Raw genomic sequence first — 21243 nt, 5'->3', positions numbered from 1 at the left:
CTGAAACCAAAGCATTATATGAGGTCATATTTAAAGTTTTTATGTCAGTAATACAAAGAAGAATGATGTTTGTCAGTCTGAACTGAGAACTTTTCTTTACTTTACAAAAAATATAAATACAGTTTATTTTTAAAGATTTTCATTTTCACCTAAAATTTTGATGTATAATATTTGTTTTGAAAACCAATAGATTTGAAAAAGATTTGGTGTAGTAGTGTGTGTGTAAGCATGTTTTTATCTCACAGAAAAAGCAAAAACAGGATGAATTTGAATATCTGTTTGAAAGTCGGGAGGGTGGAATTAAATTACTCAACTTTAAACATTTTCTTATATCAATGTTTTCTTAAACTTACAACTATGGACTACTTGTCGCCATTAGACTTTAACCAATTAAACCTAACTAATTAATTGAATATATTTTATATGTACAACATTGCACACTTTTTAAAAACTGCAAATAAAAAACAGGTTGGGTTGCAGGCAATTTTTTTCCCTAACAAACACAACCCTTTTGGTTAGGTGATTTGTGAGATTTTTAGCTTCAGATGTACTGCTAGACGTCGTAGTATTTTGTATTATTGATATATGAAAGGCAGAAATTGTATATAATCAAATTTTATTATATAGAAATATAAGAGAAAACATATTTTCAATCACCCAACTTTGAAAGGTCTGCATAATTTGTTCCCCTTTTTACTCCAGTGTACATACTCCAAAGTAGATCAAGTCATTTTACAGGGTAGTCGTATTTCAAACAAGCCAAATAAAAATATGTCTATATGTCGACTGTATAGCAATATTTTTATAACAATATTTGGGGGAAATTAAAAGAATTTATAATTTTACTATCCAATAAAAATTGTCGCTTAAGGACTGTTAAATTGCATGCCCTGATTATAGTGTAACTACACAACTTTAAATTATTTCAGTTTTTCTTAAAATCCTTCAAAGTATATTTTTATTTTATTTTAAAGAAATATTTAGGAAAAGAAATCTAGTTTAATATTCTAGAAAAAAAATTAATCCCCTAAAAAATCTGAAAAAAATCTTCGAATTTAAAATGGCTACTCTGGTATAAGAATGTAGATTTGAAAATGGTTCATAAACATATCCTACACTACCCTTCACTACCCTTACAGGAATACAGTGATATTACAATGGAAGATAAATTAATCTTCTACTAAATTCAAACATTACAACAATTGTCTTAAGAAAAAATATGTTAATTTTAAAGGTTAAAAGTTTATTTATGTTCTTTTAATCTATCCCTACAAACTTGACCATCCATAAAATCAAAATTCATAGTTTTTATGCCCCCTCTAAACTTTAGTTTTCATATTTTTATCAAGTTGTAAAGAGAATGACATCTGCTTTTTATGATACAATTTATAGTTTGGTTACTTTGTAAAATTTGTCTTGAGGAAAAGTTATTTGTTTGTATCCAGCCAAGTTGCTTCACCCCTAGCCTCTAGTGGTGGGCAGAGGAGATCAGGAAAATAATAAAAATAAAAAATTACAACCAATTCGGACCAGTAATTTTACAGATCTTAAACAAACCTTACTACTTTATAATATAGGATCAGACTAATTATGTCAAATGTAGCGTGACTTTTATATTTAAAAAATTAGCTTGACTAATAGTAGCATAATTTATTCAGAAGCTAAGACCATTTAAATATTATTTTTCATAAAATGGACAGAAACACTGTATCAATACAGAGAAAACAAAATAAATTATTATATCTTTATATTAACAAATTAACGATAATGCCGCTAGAAGAGAATGGTTTTAAAAAGTAAAAATACACTAAATGAGGATAAAAAAGATTTAAGAAGTGAAGCAGACATACTGACAAAAAGCTCAGGAGAAATGGAATGTAGCTTTGCTACTAAAAGCGGAAGGAGGAAATATGAGTTCTGCTTTACATAATTATGCCAGTAGATTGGAGATTACATTACCAGTAATTTTATATCATTTATATCAGCAAACGCCAGGTAAAAGGGATTATGTATATGTCAAATATTTTATTTTGAAAACGTTTTTACTGTTAATTAATTTATTTATATAAAACTAATTACAGCTTATTTCTAGAAATGATTTTACTATTTATTTATGTAATCTTATTATAGACAGCTTTCCGCGGGTATTAAAAGGGAAAATTTTACGATTAAAACCAGTTATGTTATTTTTATGATTTTATTTTAATATTCGTGGAAAATTGTCTGTAATATTGAGAACCGTTTCAAATCTAGTTGATATTGATCAGTGTCGAAGTCATACTGAAAAAACGGTAAATTTTTCCTCGATAACGCATTAACTTTGACAAGAGTTGTTGTAAAATACATTTTATTCAGATGCATAATTCCTTGTAACTAAGATAACCTAATAAGAAATGGAAAGACACAATATTATGTTAAGTTGTGAAAATAAATGTAAAAAGACCAATGTATTTAAAGACAGGCAATATTTTTCAATTTTTAGTTTATGGGAACTCTAAATATCTGTTAAGCAAAATATTTTTTTCATACAACCAACCAACCATTATATTGTACAATACAAAGTACATTATTATGTGTTTATTTTACAAGAAACTGATGTACCTGAATTTGGCTCTTTAGGAATATCAAGATAGGTTGTACTTAATTCAGATTTAGTATCATCAAACAGATTGCTCTTGTCTGAAACAAAGACAAATATATTCATAATAAGCGAGACAATAGCGATAAGGTTATATTACTTAGAACTAAACTAGTTGCTACGCCCCTAGCTCTGTATTATAAGGGGGGGGGGGAGTGGTGACAGAAAATTATACTACCCCCGCCCCCCAAAAAAAACAAGGATGAGTAGCAATGATATTTGCTGACTGAAGGTTTTCAAAACTGAGAAGCAATAGCCTTATTTTAGCTATAGTACAGTAAAACAGTATATTGTCTAGTTTTAGACTATTAAAAAAGGTTATGCTTATCGCCGTACTTATAGATTATAGTATAATCGTACTTGTTATAGTCGAATCAAACTTAATTAACAAGTCATACGTTTAAGATTAATGTGAAACAAGTTATATGGAAGCTATGCTTCCAATATACTTGAATATGATCGGAAGAAGATTAAAAGGAATATAAAACACATTTAATCCAGAAAATTTATGTCTTAAGAACATTCAAGTGATTTTGGAGGAAAGGATATTTTATTTTAAAAAGTGGTAGTTTTTTTGTTTGTTTGTCCGTTGATATCTCGCCAACCGCTGAACCAATTGAGTTATCAATTTTATTTTTATGCTAATTTGTTTCAAGGTTTAAGCTTTGTGGTCGTTTTATGCTATTTACACCCCCCCCCCCCCCACCCCCAACTATGCACTTGAATACTAAGCCTCTAGATGCTGTGGCACAGCCCCTAGTTTTTCTAAAGTAAGATTAGTTATACCTTCACCCTTCCCAAAGGAAAAATCTAAACATAAACATATCTAAAACTTATGCTGATAATCATTGCAATATAATAATTGTTAGCAAAAAAGGCAATACATTTTTATTACAGATTAAACATCCCTTGTGCGGTTTTCCTCAAAGTGTCTATTTTAAAAAAAGACCACCAACCCCCCTACCTTTCTTATACAGACACTGAGAAAAAAAACTACCTACCTCACCTCTTTTAAAATCAAAAAAAAAAAAGGAAGGTTTCGGTGCTCCATAGGCACCTTGAGGGAAAGTACCTTCCTGGATATGACAGAAGCCTAGTTTATTTGTTCTGCATGTGTTTAAGTTTTGTTCAATCTTTTCAAACTTCCTCCATGTTTTGTAAAGAATTGAAGGCAAAATATATTTCAAGTGGATCAGTGACCCACAATTATCTTAACCCTTCCCCCCATCTCATTTTAAATTTGGAATTATATGTTTTCCATCCGAAGGGATAAGACAATTGACGTAAAATGCATGTACATTATGATGAACAAAATCAATTATTTTATAAAATAAACTTCTTAATGGAAAAGTTAGTTTAATCTAGACTTATTAAAAGACTACACAAGTTATAATCAAACGAATAAGAGAACCGGATTATACATATCCCTTCCCTTCCTGAGGTGTCTTAACCAAACCAAAAGAAACTGAAATTTATAATAGAGTGGGTAGTGGGTTGATGTTATTGATACACTAGCGAAATGATGTAATTTGTCGACATAAAGAAGACACTTGATTGATCTGGATTTACTTCCTTTTCCTGCTGGTTTCTTTTTTTTTATTTTGTTGTCTTAGCTACTCGCTTATGAGCTCTTATAACATATAATCGATTAGTATTTTTCTTAAACGGTAGCAATGGTTTAGTGGTTAACAAGATCCTTCGGTACAAACAGATAGACTCACAGACATGCTGTTACTTTTCTTTAAGGATCTATTTCGTTAGATTTTAATTATTGTGCTAATTAAAACACAAATATCCTTGTCTTCTATGATATATTTTTAACGTTTTTATTTTCAAATATAAATTTTCCTTATATTTAAATTTATGTAATATTGAAAATGATTTGATGCAATTCAAATTTGAATTTCACAAACAGACACACGGACATAGACAAACATATAGATATTATCAAGGAAAGATATATGGAAGAAAAAAACATTATGTAAAACAGAGTTGCAAAAGTTCCCTCATGATATTAAATACATTTGAATTATAATATACAGTCTGTTCCCCAAAAGTTTTAATGGTCACTACATTTCATAGGCGTCCAAGGGGAGGGGGGGGGGGTAATGGGGCGATTACCCCCCCCCCCCAAACGAATTTGGGGTTGCCCCGGGGGTAAATTTTGAGGGGAGTAGACAAATTTTACCCCTGCCAACAGATTTCAGGGGGGGTAATTACCCCCCCCAAGCAAATTTTACCCCCGGAGTAAAAATTTTGGGGGGGGGGTAAAAAAAATTTGCGGCGCGCTTCGCGCGCCATTTTACCCCCCCCGAAACCGAATTACCCCCCCCCTTAAAAAAATTTTACCCCCCCCAAAATAAAAAGCTTGGACGCCCCTGCTACATTTGATTATTACATTACATTAAGATATTAATGACTTTTGCTTATATGGCTTCAATAAGACATATTAAATGAATAGCAAGCTAGTCATATTTTAAAATGATTAAATGTTCCTATTCGGTCCTTATTAGACAAAAATTTCTAATTAAAGTTTTTTTAGAAAGCATATTCATGCCACTGATTATTAGCTGGTTTGCCCTGGCAGGCTGCAAGCAGGCAGGTACACCGATTCTATGTATGTTTATGGTAATCCTATTTAAATTCAAATTATTTAGCAATAACAACCAATCTGCTTTAGAAGTACCCATTTATCAACCCTCTCCCCTTCTTTATAATATGTTAAAAATGTGATAGTCAATATGCTTGAGTAAATTAAGGATAAAAAGCTTACAATTCTTGTTTCCTTTAAAGCTTTTAACCGAAAGCAAAAAAAAATGGGGAGGCATAATCATGGTCCAATAGACGATTCTAGAGGATTTACCAAATTATTCGAAATATCTCCATTCAGATTGAATTTGTATTTGTCATCATTATGTACAGAGAAATTTGATTCGCATATCGAACACAAGTCTTTGCAGTATTGCTTCTAAACCAATTGATATCCGCTGGATTAGAACCGGTTCTCAGCGACACTGAAAATCATGTAAGCATCGAATTAAAGACAATTTTCTGCGAATATTAAAATAAAAATCATATAATTTAAACCAGTTATTTTGCCCCAATTTTATTTTAAAATCCGTAGAAAACTGTCTATAATACGATGCGACATACAGATTTATATTATAGTAGCTTCCAAAACTTGAACCTTACCTGTAGTCTTTTCTGGAGATTTGTCCATCAAATTTATAGAAATATTATTGGCAATAAGTTCCTGAAATAAAGGATAACATTATTCATATTTCTCGTTGTACGTGGATATGCGAATTAATAGATTTGCCCACTCATAGCGAGACTGTAATCGCCAATGAAGCAAATTTAAACCGTATAGAAAAAAATATTACATGTTAAATAATAGCAAAGTGGAAGAAAGTTTAAATTCATTACAATAGAAAAATGATTCAGTCGATTTAATAAAAAATAATTTAAAAGAAAGATTGAAGAATGGATAGGACACTAGCAGATTAAACAATCTTCCTAATATAATTATATTATATAAAGCAGTAAGGTTATTTTTTGTCTAAAGATCTCTATAAATACTGGACTGATTGAGTTCTAATTTTTTAAGGGATGGATTTCAGCTATTTTTCTGCCCATTCTATACTCAATTAACAACAGATCCCCTATAAACTAGAGTCGCAGCCGCTAGAACTTTTATAAAATATAAAATCTTTAATACGTTTAATTGCGTAAATAAATAATATATTCCAAATACCATAATTGTGATAAATTGCTTAAAAATAATTTCCATAAAAACCAATCAAATGCATTTTATGAAATAATTATTAAAAAAGTAAATTTACACATCAATCAGAACAGTGGTTAATTTACATGTGATTGATAATTTGATTTTTGCATTTATCCTTATTGTAAAGTGGTTAGATTTATATCAATTAAATGAATGTAAGAGAATAGGTAAATGGAAAAATAAAGTTATCTGTGCTTTCCTATATTGTGCCGCCGTTTAAGTACAGAACCCTTCATTTATAAAATAAATTGCTAATAAGGAAAGGTATTTAGTTCTTTCCCATGCCTTAACTCTGAAGGGGACCCTATCCCTGCATTGCCTATAACCACCATGCCCATAACTAACCTAAAGTAAAAAACAAGGATGACAACATCCATAAAAGCGAAGCTCTGAAACGATATGACAGACGAACATTAACTTTTGTTGAGTGTTCTGAATTCTGTTTAAGGACATACTGACATTTTTAATACTTAATTATAGAGATGCTTCGCTCATAATATTGTACCTTATTGTAATAGGAATCAGTAATCAAAAAATCAGATCGATCGGATGATTTTATCACATAAAAAACTGTTATTAAAAAAGTACAAAAATCAACATGTTTAAAATGGACGTACGGACATTCTGATAACGAATATAGAGTTGCTACGCTTTCCAAGTCGTACCTTACTACTACAGGAATCACCATGCAAAGTTTGAAATCGATAGGACAATTTTAACATGCCTAAATTAACGAATAAAAGCTAACTATCTCGGACGGACGGACGTACGGACGGACGGACCGACCCTAATTATAGAAAAGCTTCGCTTTTAACAAACACAATAAACACCTTATTTTCCATTTTACTTCACTGTATTTCTTACATTTCAATTGGTGATGACAAAATAAAAGTTAGGTTCATATTTTTCTCATTAGGAAACTTAGATCCTATGTTAATATTAAAGTTTAGATGAAATGCCATAAAACTAGATACTTACATTTTGTATAATATTTTCATAATTGTGAAGCCCGCCCCCGTTTACTTCTTCACTCGTTTCTTCTAAAATAAACACAATAATAATATTAATTGGTTTTAGGCTATATATTTTTTAAAAGCGAAGCTTTTCTATAATTATGGTCGGTCCGTTCATCCGTACGTCAGTCCAAATGTCTGGAACGGATAGCTTTTTTCGTTGATTTAGGCGTGTTAGAATTGTCCTATCAATTTCAAACTTTGCATGGTGATTCCCGAGTAGTTCCATTGTCCATAATATAATATGATTATATAATAATAATGTCCATAAACATTATTCTGTGTCAAGTAGTCTTTCAACAAATTTACTTACAATTTTGCTTCGACTCTTATACATTTATATTCTGATTTTTCTGTTCTGACACAAATGTTAATGTCCGTATGTCCTACCGTTTCTGAGCTTCGCTTTTATGGATGTTGTCATCCTTGTTGGATTTAAGTCTTGGAAAAGTTTTATACTATTTTCAGGCCTTCCTAACCTCTCTTGAGCCCCTAGGTCCATGCCTCCAAAATGTTGTAAAATAAAACTTACTTTTCTTGAGTATGATTTTAATTCTTGATAGTTCTTGTGTTATGTTGACCAATAGATGATACATCTCCTCAACTTTCTCCTACAAAAATGGATATATTATTACTTGGATCTTACACCAGATTTTCATGAAAGTGAGACTCGCTGCGGGCTACAATGACGATAAATCCACCTCTTCACCCAATTCTCTTCTCCTCCTACTGGATGAACGAAATGACTAATAAAAGAGTTGCAGTGACTACAATTTTTCCTTTCATAATATCCACGTATAATATACAACCATTCCTACAAAATATCAAAGTAAGACATTCAAATGAGGACTTAATATGAATTGATGATTAGTCAAGACAAAATTTAGTGCCAGACAGACATGCAGACAGAAATTGTTTGAGGCAAACTAGGAATCTCAGAATTAAAAAAAAAAATTCGATGCCATCACACAAAGTACCTGTTCTTCAATCATAACACCCTTTCTTATTTTTCAAGAAATTGAAATTACATAACCACTGCGGGGTGTCCAAACCCTGCGGGGCTGCTTACTACCAAATATCAGGTACCTAACATGACCTAGAGTAATAAATAAACGAAAAACTACCCCTTCCCTTATTTCCCATTTAATTTAAAAATAAGGGGGTTTCGGTTATTAGTGCTCAACAACGTAATTCTGAACAGATGGACAAAAATATTTTGATTAAATAATAGCTGCGCTGCTAAGAATCTGTAATTCAATGCAACTTTCTGCCAAAATTTTTACTTTTGAAAAGATGAAAGGAAATTTGTCTCTGGTCAGCCGTAGTGCTATATCTAATACTAGCGGCTACGCCCCTAGAGGCCTCTAGTGGCACTTTGAATGTTTTTTTTTATTTAAAATATCTAATTACAGAAATAATTGGTTTATGTTTCGTTCAAGTCTCTTTTTCGGGAGGGGTAATTTTTTTCTAGGGGCGATTTCTCCTGAGAGGGTGGTGGTACCCTCCCCCAAAATAGTTATAAACCTTCCCGGGACCTATGAGTAGCTACCCTGTTAAGGAGAACCCGATCGGTTCAGCGGTTAGCGAGATCCTTCGGTACACACAGACAGACACACAGACAAACATCCTGTTACTTTAGTATAAGGATTTATAATAGGGGTTGGGGAGGGGGGAGGGAGGCCAGATCTAATTTTAAAGAAAGAATCACAAATGATGTGTGAGTGGCTACATAAGGCATAAAAGGAAAGTTATATTTTTATTATGTAAATCGAAAATAGTTCCAGTTATTTAGACTTTTTTATATAAATTTATTTTTATGGGCTTATATAACAAACCAGATTTAAAGTAAAATAAAAATCAGGTAAATCTACAATTTTGAAATAATTTCAAGAATTAGTTATGAATATTTGTCCGTGCTAAGATAGCCTATGGGGTAAACTCTAGAAATGCAATAATATCCTTATTCATCAAAGAGAACTGGCCCGCTGGGCTGTTAGGCTAACTATGGGTGCAATTTTCCTCATTTTTATTTGTTTTTCTTCCATGTTTATTTGTTAATGTTTGTTGTATAATATTATTTAACCTTGAATTTAAAAATAGCGCAGCTTCTCCTAAAAAAAATCAATAACAAGAACAATGAAGTCAAACATTAAAACGTTTTAGATAATTACCTAAATTTTGACTTTATTAGTTTGTTGATTGGATGAGGTGTCCTATCAATTTCAATCTTGTTAATCAATATCGAAAATTTGTTTTGCGCATAATGATTTTTAGCTTATAAAAAAAAATATTTTTACGGTTGATTCCTAGGGTTATTAGGAATACAGATATAAGCGCAGCATATCTCTGATATTAATTTAGTCTTAAAATGTAAGTTTGCACGTATGTCCGTATTAAGCATCCAGTATTTAGGCTATTTTAGGATATATGTTCACGGATTTTTGTACAAATTCTAAATTATGTTGAATATTAAACGCTTTGTTAAACTCTATATACTTGTTGATGTGTGTTTTTCAGATTTTTGCTTTTATGGATGTTGTTATCCTTATATTTTTAATATTGGGTATTGCCCCGTAGAAGCACATTAAAACTCTATTAATCTTTAGTTTTAGAAATATAATTTAGAATCATTTTCATCTTTAAAAATCTAACAGAAGTTGTTGACAATTATTATTATTTGATGATATTTACAAACAACTTTAAATATATCTTGTAAGGACTGACAAAACCTATCTTAGGAATCAAAAATGTTATAGCTTTTAAAAATGTTGAATTTTCATATTTTATTATAAATTTTTCTTATTCATTTGACCATTAATTTTTACTTAATTTATAAGTCCAAATATTTTTAGAGTCAAATAATGGTAAAAAGTAATGCAGCGCATTTTAAGAATTTCAATTGTTTGATCAACAAATTTGGTATTTCCTTCAAGTGTTTAAAAGTTTCACTTTCAAAGCAATATTTTTGGTTCTAAAGGTTCTGTAGACTTGAAAAAGACAATATTTAGCTTTTCTTAAATTCGATTTATACTAAACATTTTTTTTTTTACAAAGGCATAACAATTATGTAAAAATGGTTTAAGATAGGTTTTATAGTCATTAAAAGTTAAAAATTATATGTCTGACTTCTCAACAAGAGAGAGAGAGAGAGGGTTTAATAGGTTGGAGTCATATCTGTTGTTGTGGCTTTAATATATAAAGGGGAGAAACAATAAATAAAGTTATGAAATAAAAGGGCAAAGGGGATAGTATTTTGTTAAGTTTATAGAATGGAGTAGGTATGATGGTGTAGGGGGGAGGGGTTGCAGAAAGAAATGCAATATAGTCATAATAAATCATGTGTAGAGAACAGATTAGACAAGCACACCAATAAGAAAAGAAGGAGGAGAGGAATCTTATATCATATCTTTCTATCATAAAAAGGATTAGAACATACATTAAAACGAAGATTTTATGCAATAAACAAATTGATATTAGATTAAATTGTAGAGTAGTTATACCCTAAACATTGGTACTATAATTTTAACCAACCATTGAGTTTTAAGTGTATGACTTTTATGTATGAAGAAAAAATTCTTAAATATAGAAAAGCTTCGCTGATACTAACTATCTATCTATTTTCTTTATATAACTTTACTATACAAAATATAAGTCAAGTATAGGAAGGACAGAAAAGATAGGAAGGTAGGGACAATAGAGTTAGAGAAAAGAGAAAAATCAAGATCTAAACACCAAAGCTACTTTTTTCAATGTCTTAGTAAAAGGTAAAGAATTGTTAGTGTTAAAGGCCAAAACATTCCTCCAACTGTAAACAATGCTTTTAAATTATTTTAAAGTTTTTATTTTTGAGCCAATTCAGACCGCGGGATTCGAACCCATGACCTCTTCTACTACTAATGGAAGCGCTATTTTCTTTTAATTTCTGGTCACAGCCTGGTCCTTTAAACATCACTTAAGCATTTAATTCCTGAATATAGCGCGACAGTTTCACTATTATTAGTCTTTTTTGCGAATATGAAACTCTTTGAGAGTATGAATATTTTCTAAAAGATATGAAAACTCTCTAATCTTGTACATCTATTGTAAGGCCTAAGGATCAGTTTTTGCCTCAGTTTTTACAATTATTATTATTATATATTATTGTGTCACTTCAACCTGGAACAGACAACAAGACTGAGTTCCTGTTTGGTCCTTAGCAACCTGGTAAGGATTCAGTATCAAGTGATAAAATGTCAATTCATAAAACTTATTTTTCATACAATTATAATTATCGAATGTGTGATTATATAAAATATAATTTGAAGGAACTGTTTTTATATGAAATAATACTGCACCTTGGTTAGAGGTCATTGGATGGACATGTTTCTTTATTCTTGAAAGCGTTTACATTCAAAATATTTAGGGTCATGATATACGAAAATTTGGAGGGAGAGGACATTGGTCTGTAAATTACACTAGTACACAAAGTCTTATAACCCCGTACTTATACTTTGATTCATAAACCTTGGATACCTTCTTTTGGTTAGTTGCTTCTAAACTAGAAGTGTCCAAACCTTTTAATCCATTAATTTTAATCTACAGAAGGAGTAATTTTGTTTATCAACAGTGGGTAAGTATATTGACTTATCCCTTAGAATACTTCAAAATAAGGAATTATGGAAGCTTAGCTTTAACTTTTTCTCCAAATATTCTGATTTTAAAAGCGAAGCTTTTCTATAATTAGGGTCGGTCCTTACGTCGGTCCGTCCGTGACGGATAGCTTTTTCAATTAATTTAGGCACGTTAGAATTGTTCTAATAATTTCAAATTTTGCATGGTGATCACTGTAGTACTTGGGTACAATTTAGAAAGCGAAGCAACTCTATAATCATTACCAGAATGTCCGTACGTCCATTTTCAACATGTTGATTTTTTTTCCCTTTTTTAACAACAAATTTTTATATGATCTAATTATTTGATTAATCTGATTTTTGGTATACTGATTCCTGGAACAACAAAGTACAATATTTTAAGCGAAGCAACTCTATAATCAAGTCCTAAAAATGTAAGTCTGTCCTTAAACATTAACCTGAATCAAGCAATTTTTCAACAAATGTACTTACCGTTTTGCTTCGACTTTTAAACAATTATAATATGATTATTCAGTTCTGACACTATACAAGTGTTAATGCCCTTTTTCCTACCGTTTAGAGCTTCGCTTTTACGGATGTTGTCATCCTTGTTTATATTTATTTTGCACATAACCAATTTGAAGGTGAAAAAACTTGATGAAATGATAGTAGGTCACTAACTATAAATAGAAATTCAGTGCAAAATACAATTATTTAAGTTTAACATATCAAAACTTCAAACGTGATTATAGAAAAAAATAAAAACATTGCAAAAAACTAGTAAAATATCTTTGTTAGTCATTTGGTCAGAAAGACATACCAACTATTAAGGTATGCATTATTTGAGTAATTACAAGGCAGGTATTTATAAGACGGACAGACATTGATATTTATAGAGTAGGTGCTCAGTGGTGAGGGGATTTCTAGAAAATGTAATCTATCGGGTAATCGGGTAATTGTGAAGTGGATTCCCCACTTGAGCATAAATAAAAGATTATTGGGGTATAGTTCCTTTCGTGGCAACGCTCCTTAAGGGGCGAATCTTCGTTTTTTTTTCACAGTAGCTTTTCTCCTATTTCTAGCCCCTGCGGGGGGCTCTTACCCTGCGGGGCCAATTGTTTAACCCTGTGGGGAAATCACTTAACCCAATATAACCTTACCTGACCTAAATTAACCTATCAAAAATACGTGGAATCGCCCCTTAAGAGGCGCTGCCACGAAAGGGACCATTCCCGATATTGCACTCATTGATATAAATAATTTTTAAATTCTGTAAGTTATTACATGTATACATCAGGGAGGGACAGGGCAATGCCTGTCAAATTAATATCTTACTTTCTCCCAACATTTATTAACAAACAAAGTCATAATTCAAATAAAAGAGATATAAAAGTGGGTTCGGGGTAGACCATCCACTTTTGAGAAGATAAAGTAACGAAACTGGTTTTTTTTTCAATGGCTGATTTATCTTTGAAGATTGATGGTACCCTCCCACAAAAGGGTATGAACATCTACAGAAAAGCTATACTGTGAAGGAGAACTATATCGGTTTAGCGGTTGGCGCGATCTTTCGGTACATACACGAAAATATAAACAGATCTTGTTACTTTTATATAAGAATTGTCTTATACCCTCAGCCCTTACAGTTACGCCGATTGAAGGTGTGACTTTGGTTTCGCATATTTTTAAAGTGTTACACAATAACAATTGTTTTAAAAGCGTTTATGAGAGTGAACATATAAGGAAAAAGGGAAATTTACTCTGTTGTAATAATTTGTTCAGATTCCATAATATAAGATATTGAACGGTGGGGATAGGACACCCAGATTGAAACCCTAGTCATGCCTCAAACTCACAACTTTAAAACTTGAATTTGTTGAAAATTTGATTAAAGTGAATTCCTAGGAACTAGATAAGATGATAAGATGGATGGAAACATGCACAGCAAGGCACACAAACCACGGGGAAAGGTATAAAATAACTGAAAGTTGAGTTAATTACTCCTGTTAGGTACATGATAGGGTACTCTCACTCAAAAATATTTCTTGACCACTGAACCCTCTCCAATCCTTCTTTCCTTATTGATTTTGAATAAAAATAATTATTTTAGTCCTTGCACTAACCCTGCGGGACTTCACTGAACCTAATAAACGCTTTAATCCAGATCTCATATATTTAGTTGACATAAACTTTTGACTTAAGAAGGTATCATGTAAACGAACCTTAAATTTGTTCAATTTTGTCCACTATTCATTTTATGAAAATATTCTTCTCTAGCTCTTTTAGAAAAGATAAAATGATAATTAGGAAGAAAAGAAATTAGAGTTTTAGAAAGAAAGAAGGTTGAGTCACATCCAACAATAAGAAGTTGGGGAAAATTTGGTTATAAAAGTCAGAAGAAAAGGTTATACAATAACTACGGCAGACAGAAAAATCATAGATTAAGATCCCATAAATAAATGTCTAAATAGGTAAATTATTTTAGGGAAACTTTGTATGGTTTTGGGAGGGTCAAAATAAACATTAATGACTGAGCATCTACAAGCTAACTTTATTCATAGGAAAAAAGGAAAATTTGTAAAGGTAATTACTTTTAAATAGTTTGGCAATTCATTTGTGTGTCTGATAGTGTAAGAATTTGGTCTTTTCAATAAAGAATTTGTGTGTGAAGAAAAACTGCATTTAAACATACGTAATACGTATACACAACAATTTTAAAGAAGATGCAAAATTTAAAATAAAACCAAATAAGCTTATTATAGAGTACATTGCATGAACCAGATTTAAAAGCTAAAAAGCAAATTGGACAATCTAGAGAAAAAGTATCCCATTACATAAAGTTTTTTTTTCTGTCCGTAGCTTAAGATTTAGATAACTACTGAACAGATTGTATTGTCCATTTAAAGGAAGCTTTTCACACGTCCCTGGATGGTTTTAGACCTTTCCATGAGGGAGTAAGGGAGAGGACAATGGGCAATAAATTCAATTTAAGAGTTTTCAAAGAAAGGCCATTAAATCCAGATTAATTCAGAAAATTTGCAGGCAATTGTGTTAATAAAATTATACTATAAAATAAGAAAAAATTAAAAAAAAACAATCATTTAAAAATTAGATAAGGGTTCTTAGATTGTTTACTACATAAATATACATAAAGTTTTTATCTATGAAATGATATTTTTGAGAATTTTTTTATACCACCCATATCAGAATAAATTCTTCCGTCTGCTATATTCAAAACTAACACAGCGAGTAGCGGCATTTCATGCTCTAGTACCCAAACTCAGTCAGAAACTGCTAAATTCTTGCACATTCCCTTTAAGCCAGTACCCAAAGTCTAAGACTCCTAAAAATTGAATGTTCGATCCATTGTCCCCTCCCTTACTCCCTGCCTTTCCATACCCTTCCGAATACATAGCCCCTAGATACTAGGAGTGCAGGCGTAAGTAAACTACAATAAAGATATATAGTGTGAAAAGGAAAGTTAAAGACACAAACTTTGTGTGAGAGAGATTTCAAATTGATTGGAAAGTTAGCATTGATTTAGGATCTACTACAAATATCATATTTCACATTTTACAGTACTTTCAGTATTTATATTTAATACAAGACAATTCTGTCCAAAGTAAATATCAGTAGAGAGGGCGTAATTATCTCTCCTCTCCCTTATTTAAGCTTTTATTGAAGCTAGTTAATTAGAGTGTGTGGTTTAGTTTTTTTTAAAGATATTAAACAGTCAAACTCACTTCTGCTTCCTTAAACAATTTATTTAGCAAATTTTGTTTAGACATAATTCTTTATTTGAAAACTTAAAAAAACATTGAAATATAAATGACAATTATTTATGACATTATGTCATTTATTTTGAGGAAAAATAATGCACAAAATTATGGTGCAAATTCTTAATAGCCTTTTCAATTTACATACTTTGATGTTGAGGTTATTTCTTGATAATTCAACATGTGTCCAAAGGCAATTTCACACACTCAAAAATGCATAATATTGATATTTTAAAGTATCAACCTATGCCTTACAGGATATAGAAATGTATTTCAACAAATATTTTAAATGAATCATTGAATAGTCTTTCTAAAACAATAAGAATTTTTTTGGTTTCATTTAGGAGTTTAGGGACCTTTTAGGGACCCCCCTCTCTTTTTTTCAAAATATTTCAACAAAAAAGGGAGAGGGTATTTCTGTGCTTGCTATGAACTTTGAGGGAAAGCACCAATTTAGATAATGTTATAATCTATATATATTCTACTTACCGGTAGTTTTTCCTCTTGGAAACAATTTGTGATCTCCAGGTTGTCTGGAGATGTCAGGGCAGGACTTCCAGGCTCCATTATAGGTGGAGTTGAATGTTCAATTTCCTAGAAATAAAATATAGGGTGGTTAATAATGTTCCATTTAAGAAATTTATATTGAAGAATTGGGGGAAGATTAATTTATTGTCACTGTATTTCACTGCAGAACGTTTTGAATTGTAATTTGTTAATAAGATTAGGGCTGACAAGGGCAATATATATTGGTTATAAAGTCGTCAAAAAATGTGAAATCACACAGCAGAAATTCATACGACAAGGCCGAAGCTCTATTGTTATTATTGCTGTAAGAAAAGATATAGAAACCATCCCTAGTTAACTATTCTATTAGGTGTCAGCATGGTCCATTTGAGATTTTTCAGGAATAAAGTTGTTTTTAGGTGTGTTAATTATATATTTATACAGTTAGAGATTTTAACCTACGTACAGAATTGGTTGATCTATCATATTTGAAGCTGATGCCAGTTCAAGTGTTTCAGTGCTAACAGACCAACTTAAATGCCCTATAAACGTACTGTAGCTTTAATACTTAACTGATATACACCACATTCTTTATATACTTTGGAACATGGAAAGTTGAAAATACTATTTTATTAAATAGGACCGCAAAAAAAAATATCACAAACCATTTATGTTGGTAACGAGATAACAGATTTGTAATAAACTTAGGCTATACTGTCTTCAAGTTTTCATACTCATAAAAATAGAGATTCCATTGGGCCCGAGATAAATTTCTAAAGAAAAGTTTTTGGGGAGTCAATGATGGAGGAGAAATAAGACTATTTTTTACACTAGTCCCAAAAATCTTATAATAACGTTTTCATATTCGTTCGCTTAACAATTAAGTTTAATGTATTATGATCGACTTTTTCATTGAGTCTCCAAATGTACAACATTTTATCGGCCATTGTCTTATACATTTAGTTCCCTGGGAAGGCGGGTGGGGTCCACTTGAGAAATGTGATATTCTAAAACTTACCTTTGGATTATGGTCCATTCTGCCATTATATTGTGCCACTCCCACTACGCTCATTAAATCTCTACCAATTCGTCATGGTATACCTAAACAGTGTAATTGTAATAGTATAGCTAAGAAATGTGAAAACACACCCTCAAGGTTTCACCTCCCCTGCTGCATCGCCATCAATGCAATGCATGTTATGATACTTTAATGTAAAATGTGTGATAAGTAACCAGCGACCGTGGTTAAACACCTAGCGCATCCGCTCGTCGTTGGGAAGATGATAGGTTCGAATCTCGGATTAACACCGCGTCATAACTAAAGACGTTAAAAATGGCTCCTACTGTTGCTACATCAGGTGCGCGACAAAAATAGTTAGAGTAGGGGGAATTCCTTTGCCCAAAAATGGACATCTAAGACAAAGGTCGTGCAATCAAAGGTTTGGTTGCCTTAGGGCCGCAATTAAGACGTGGAGTATGTTTCAAGGTGCGTGGAAAGGTCTAAATATGTTTGTGTTATAAACCATTTTAGAGTAAGAATGATGTTTTTAAATGTAAATGTATTAAAAGTTTCAATAATTTTGAACATTATATAAGTTTTATGACATGATTTATATGATGTTATGCCCGGGCATACGTTTGAGTGAATATGGCGCATAGTCAAATAATTAGATACACCAATGGATCATTGTATTATATAGAAGCTTTTTCATAGCATCATTGATAAATATACATTTATTCTCTTCCTTTTTTCCTTTACTATTTTCTCTTTTTCAATCCTGTTTCCTTTTTTTCTTGTTTTCTTATTTAACTTCAGTTATGTTCAACAATATTTTTCATTTCTTTTCTAACGACTTTTGGGTGTAATTGTCCTTTTTTCACCTATAAAAGTTTGATAATACAATAAAATTTTAACATTAAAATATGACAATTTATAATCTTCCAAAACACAAAAATCCATTCATGTACCTAATTGTCAAATACTGTGAGATACTGTCCATGAATACAAATTTGATATTAGGCTAGGAACTAAGGCTTATTAGGTATATACAACAATAACTATGCAAACTTACATAACCTTTGTCTATTCAAATATTAATTATTGTGCATTTAATGTCATTTTAAAGCTTATGGCTTAGTTTTAATGGTATTTAAATGAATAATGATTGATGGCTTTTAAAATTAGACAAATAATCAAGAATAGGTTTGAAAGGGCAATTATAAAATAAAACTAGCATTATAAAATTCAGGTTTTTTTTGTTTATGCTTAGTTTTGTATGACAACAAGTCATTTTTTTTCTCAGAATTCAGAAAAAAGTTTTTCATAATTAAAAGAACTCAATAAAGCAGATAATTAGATCTAATTAGACAGACTGATATCACATACTATATTTTACAGATGAGTTAGACCAAAACATGTGATATGATTGTTATATTTGACAAGTTGTCAAGAAGCTTTTGCCACGACTATCTAATGTGTAAACCCACTTACTTGCATTTAATTAATTAGTTGTATGTGTGCATGTGTGTGTGTGTGTGTGGGCTAGGGTGTGCACAGAGAAGCACTGAGTGTGTGTGTGTGTTGTGCACTTGCACACACATACAAGCCATATAAAGTTTTACTCCAGGTCACTTCTTCACGCGGACAAATCCACTCTTATGCAGACAAATAATAATTTTTAATACCTGGAATTTTATTCTTTATAAGTAAAGGTTTGTTATAAAACAAGCATTGGAAGTTAACAAAAGCTTGGATGAGAAAAGAACAATAAACTGTTAATTAAAGTAAAACTGAAAGTTTGTAATAAAGCAAGTATAGTAGATTAAAGAAAATTCAAATAAAATCCGTATTACGCAACCCAGTAAGTGACGACAAACATACTCTAGATATTGAGTAGCTGCAATACTAAAAAAAAGTGTTTTAAAATTATCATAGGTTGGACACCTGCCATATTAAAAATGTAAATACAGACTATCAAAGATAATAAAGTAATATATACATGAAGGTATGGATGAGGGAGGAGAAAAGCACAAAATAAAAAAAAGAAATACATTAGGGCAACAATGCATCGAATGTAGTGTACATTATCTAGAAAAAGTAATAGAACACATGAAAGTTAGGGCTAGACTGACAAATAGCCCGAAACTGAAAAGTTAATAGAGTAGCCTTACTACCTAGGTAATTTTTAAAAGTATTACTACACCTTTACTTATTAACCTTGAATTGTGAGTGATGTTTACAATTTGAATCTTGTAATGTAAGCGCTCAAACTTCCCACCACCAGCTTCTCAGAGCTTCCAAGATTATACACTATTTATCTTGACTCTAACCACAGGGCGATACACGAATGAAAACTGTGTATTGGAAGTGTTAAGGAACTAATTCCTACTTATCGTGATTTACAATAAGACCCCAAAATATTGGTAAAAAGATTCCTAAATTGTCTTCTTTATTGAAATGAAAAGAAAATTTCAAAATTAATCACTTCAGTGGACAATTCTTATTGAGTACATGATCTTTTTAAGAATTAAAGAGCTTAGGATGATACAGATAACTTTCTTTTTTCGTTTATCAATTCCAAAGAAGAGCTATATTGTTAATTAGAATAAGAATATTTTTCCTGATATGAATTATTCTTTCGAAAACACAGTAATCTAATTGTGTACCTGTCTGAACTAACACCAAGAAAATGTTGGTTTATTAGTGTTGCAGGCTCTAGGCCCCGGGCATTATTATCTGAAAAGTAAACATTTACACTAGATACAACAATAATTAACTTCAGGTGGCGTGGAAAACTTTTTATGCAATATTAGATTAAACAAGGATGACAACACCCATAAAAGAAAAGCTCTGAAACGGTAGGACAAACAGACATTAACACTTGTATAGCGTCAGAACTGAATAATTAGAATAAAAATTAATAAGAGTCAAAGCAAAATTGTGACTAAATTTGTTGAAAAACTTCTTGATACGGGATAATGTTTATGGACATACCTAGATTTTTGGACTTGATTATAGAGTTGCTTTGCTTATAATATTGTACTTTGGTGTCCCGGGAATCATTATACTAAAAATCAGATCAATCGGATAATTAAATCACATAAAATTTTGTTGTTAAAAAAGTAAAAAATCAAATGTTTAAAATGGACGTACAGAAATTCTGATAATGATTATAGAGTTGCTACACTTTCTAAAACGTACCCAGCTATTTCATGCAAAGTTTGAAATTGATAGGACAATTCTAACATCCCTAAAATAACGAAAAAGCTGTCCGTCTCGGACGGACGGTCGTACGGACTGACGGACCGACCCGAATTATAGAACATCTTCGCTTTTAAAAATATATACCTAAATATATTTTTAAAATCTATAGAAATTTTAGCTCTTTAATATTAAATATATTGTATTTATTGCATTAATATTTGTTTATTTAAAAGTTTGTGTTGACAATTAATTTAGTATTGATTAATTGATATTGAATACATTCAACTATACATGCATATAGTATTTATGCTCTTGTTTTCCTTATTTGTGTCAATATTATTACATACAGACTATTTAGATTTATTAGTAGCAGCATAGCATTATGTTTATCCATCGTCTATCTATAATACAAAGTAGAACGATGTCTGTCCGTCTGTCTGTCTGGCCGTCCGTCCGTCTGTCTGTCTGTCCGTCCGTCCGTCCGTCCGTCCATTAAAATCTCGGTAACCCCTGAACCAATCGGATTCTAGTCTTCAGGGAATATACCTACTGGTCCTGTGGTGGTTTTAGGCTATTTTCTTGGAGGGTGGGACACCCCTAACCCCCCTAAAAACAAAAAATCCCCCCCCCCCATTTTTTTTAGGGGATTTCCTAGGTCCTATTACGTATTTCGCCCAAATTATTTTATCACCTCTTGGGGCAAAGCCC

General features: G+C 31.4%; 1 protein-coding gene across 4 annotated transcripts in view; it reads right to left on the bottom strand.

Moving 5' to 3' along the window:
- LOC145325121 (delayed-rectifier potassium channel regulatory subunit KCNS2-like) overlaps positions 1–20069 on the bottom strand; it is a 94745-nt gene extending 74676 nt beyond the window's left edge. For 3 of the 4 annotated variants that reach the window (XM_080167969.1, XM_080167973.1, XM_080167970.1), the window contains exons 1-9: positions 19998–20069; positions 19549–19656; positions 18823–19016; positions 17350–17432; positions 16314–16418; positions 7971–8049; positions 7404–7465; positions 5831–5891; positions 2602–2679 (exon numbers count right to left, since the gene is read on the bottom strand). In XM_080167969.1, the coding sequence (XP_080024095.1) occupies positions 2602–2679; positions 5831–5891; positions 7404–7465; positions 7971–8049; positions 16314–16418; positions 17350–17403 (439 nt within the window). In that variant the 5' untranslated portion in view covers positions 17404–17432; positions 18823–19016; positions 19549–19656; positions 19998–20069. The remainder of the gene's footprint in view (positions 1–2601; positions 2680–5830; positions 5892–7403; positions 7466–7970; positions 8050–16313; positions 16419–17349; positions 17433–18822; positions 19017–19548; positions 19657–19997) is intronic. The other variant, XM_080167972.1, reaches the window with a different exon arrangement.
- Between the last annotated feature and the right edge of the window lie 1174 nt (positions 20070–21243).

The sequence above is a fragment of the Acartia tonsa genome, chromosome 7, assembly GCF_053477335.1.
Source record: "Acartia tonsa isolate MP-2025a chromosome 7, ASM5347733v1, whole genome shotgun sequence".
In the NCBI taxonomy this organism is placed as follows: domain Eukaryota; kingdom Metazoa; phylum Arthropoda; class Copepoda; order Calanoida; family Acartiidae; genus Acartia; species Acartia tonsa.
Note: the sequence above shows the minus strand (reverse complement) of the source record. Positions and strands in the feature narration are given on the sequence as shown.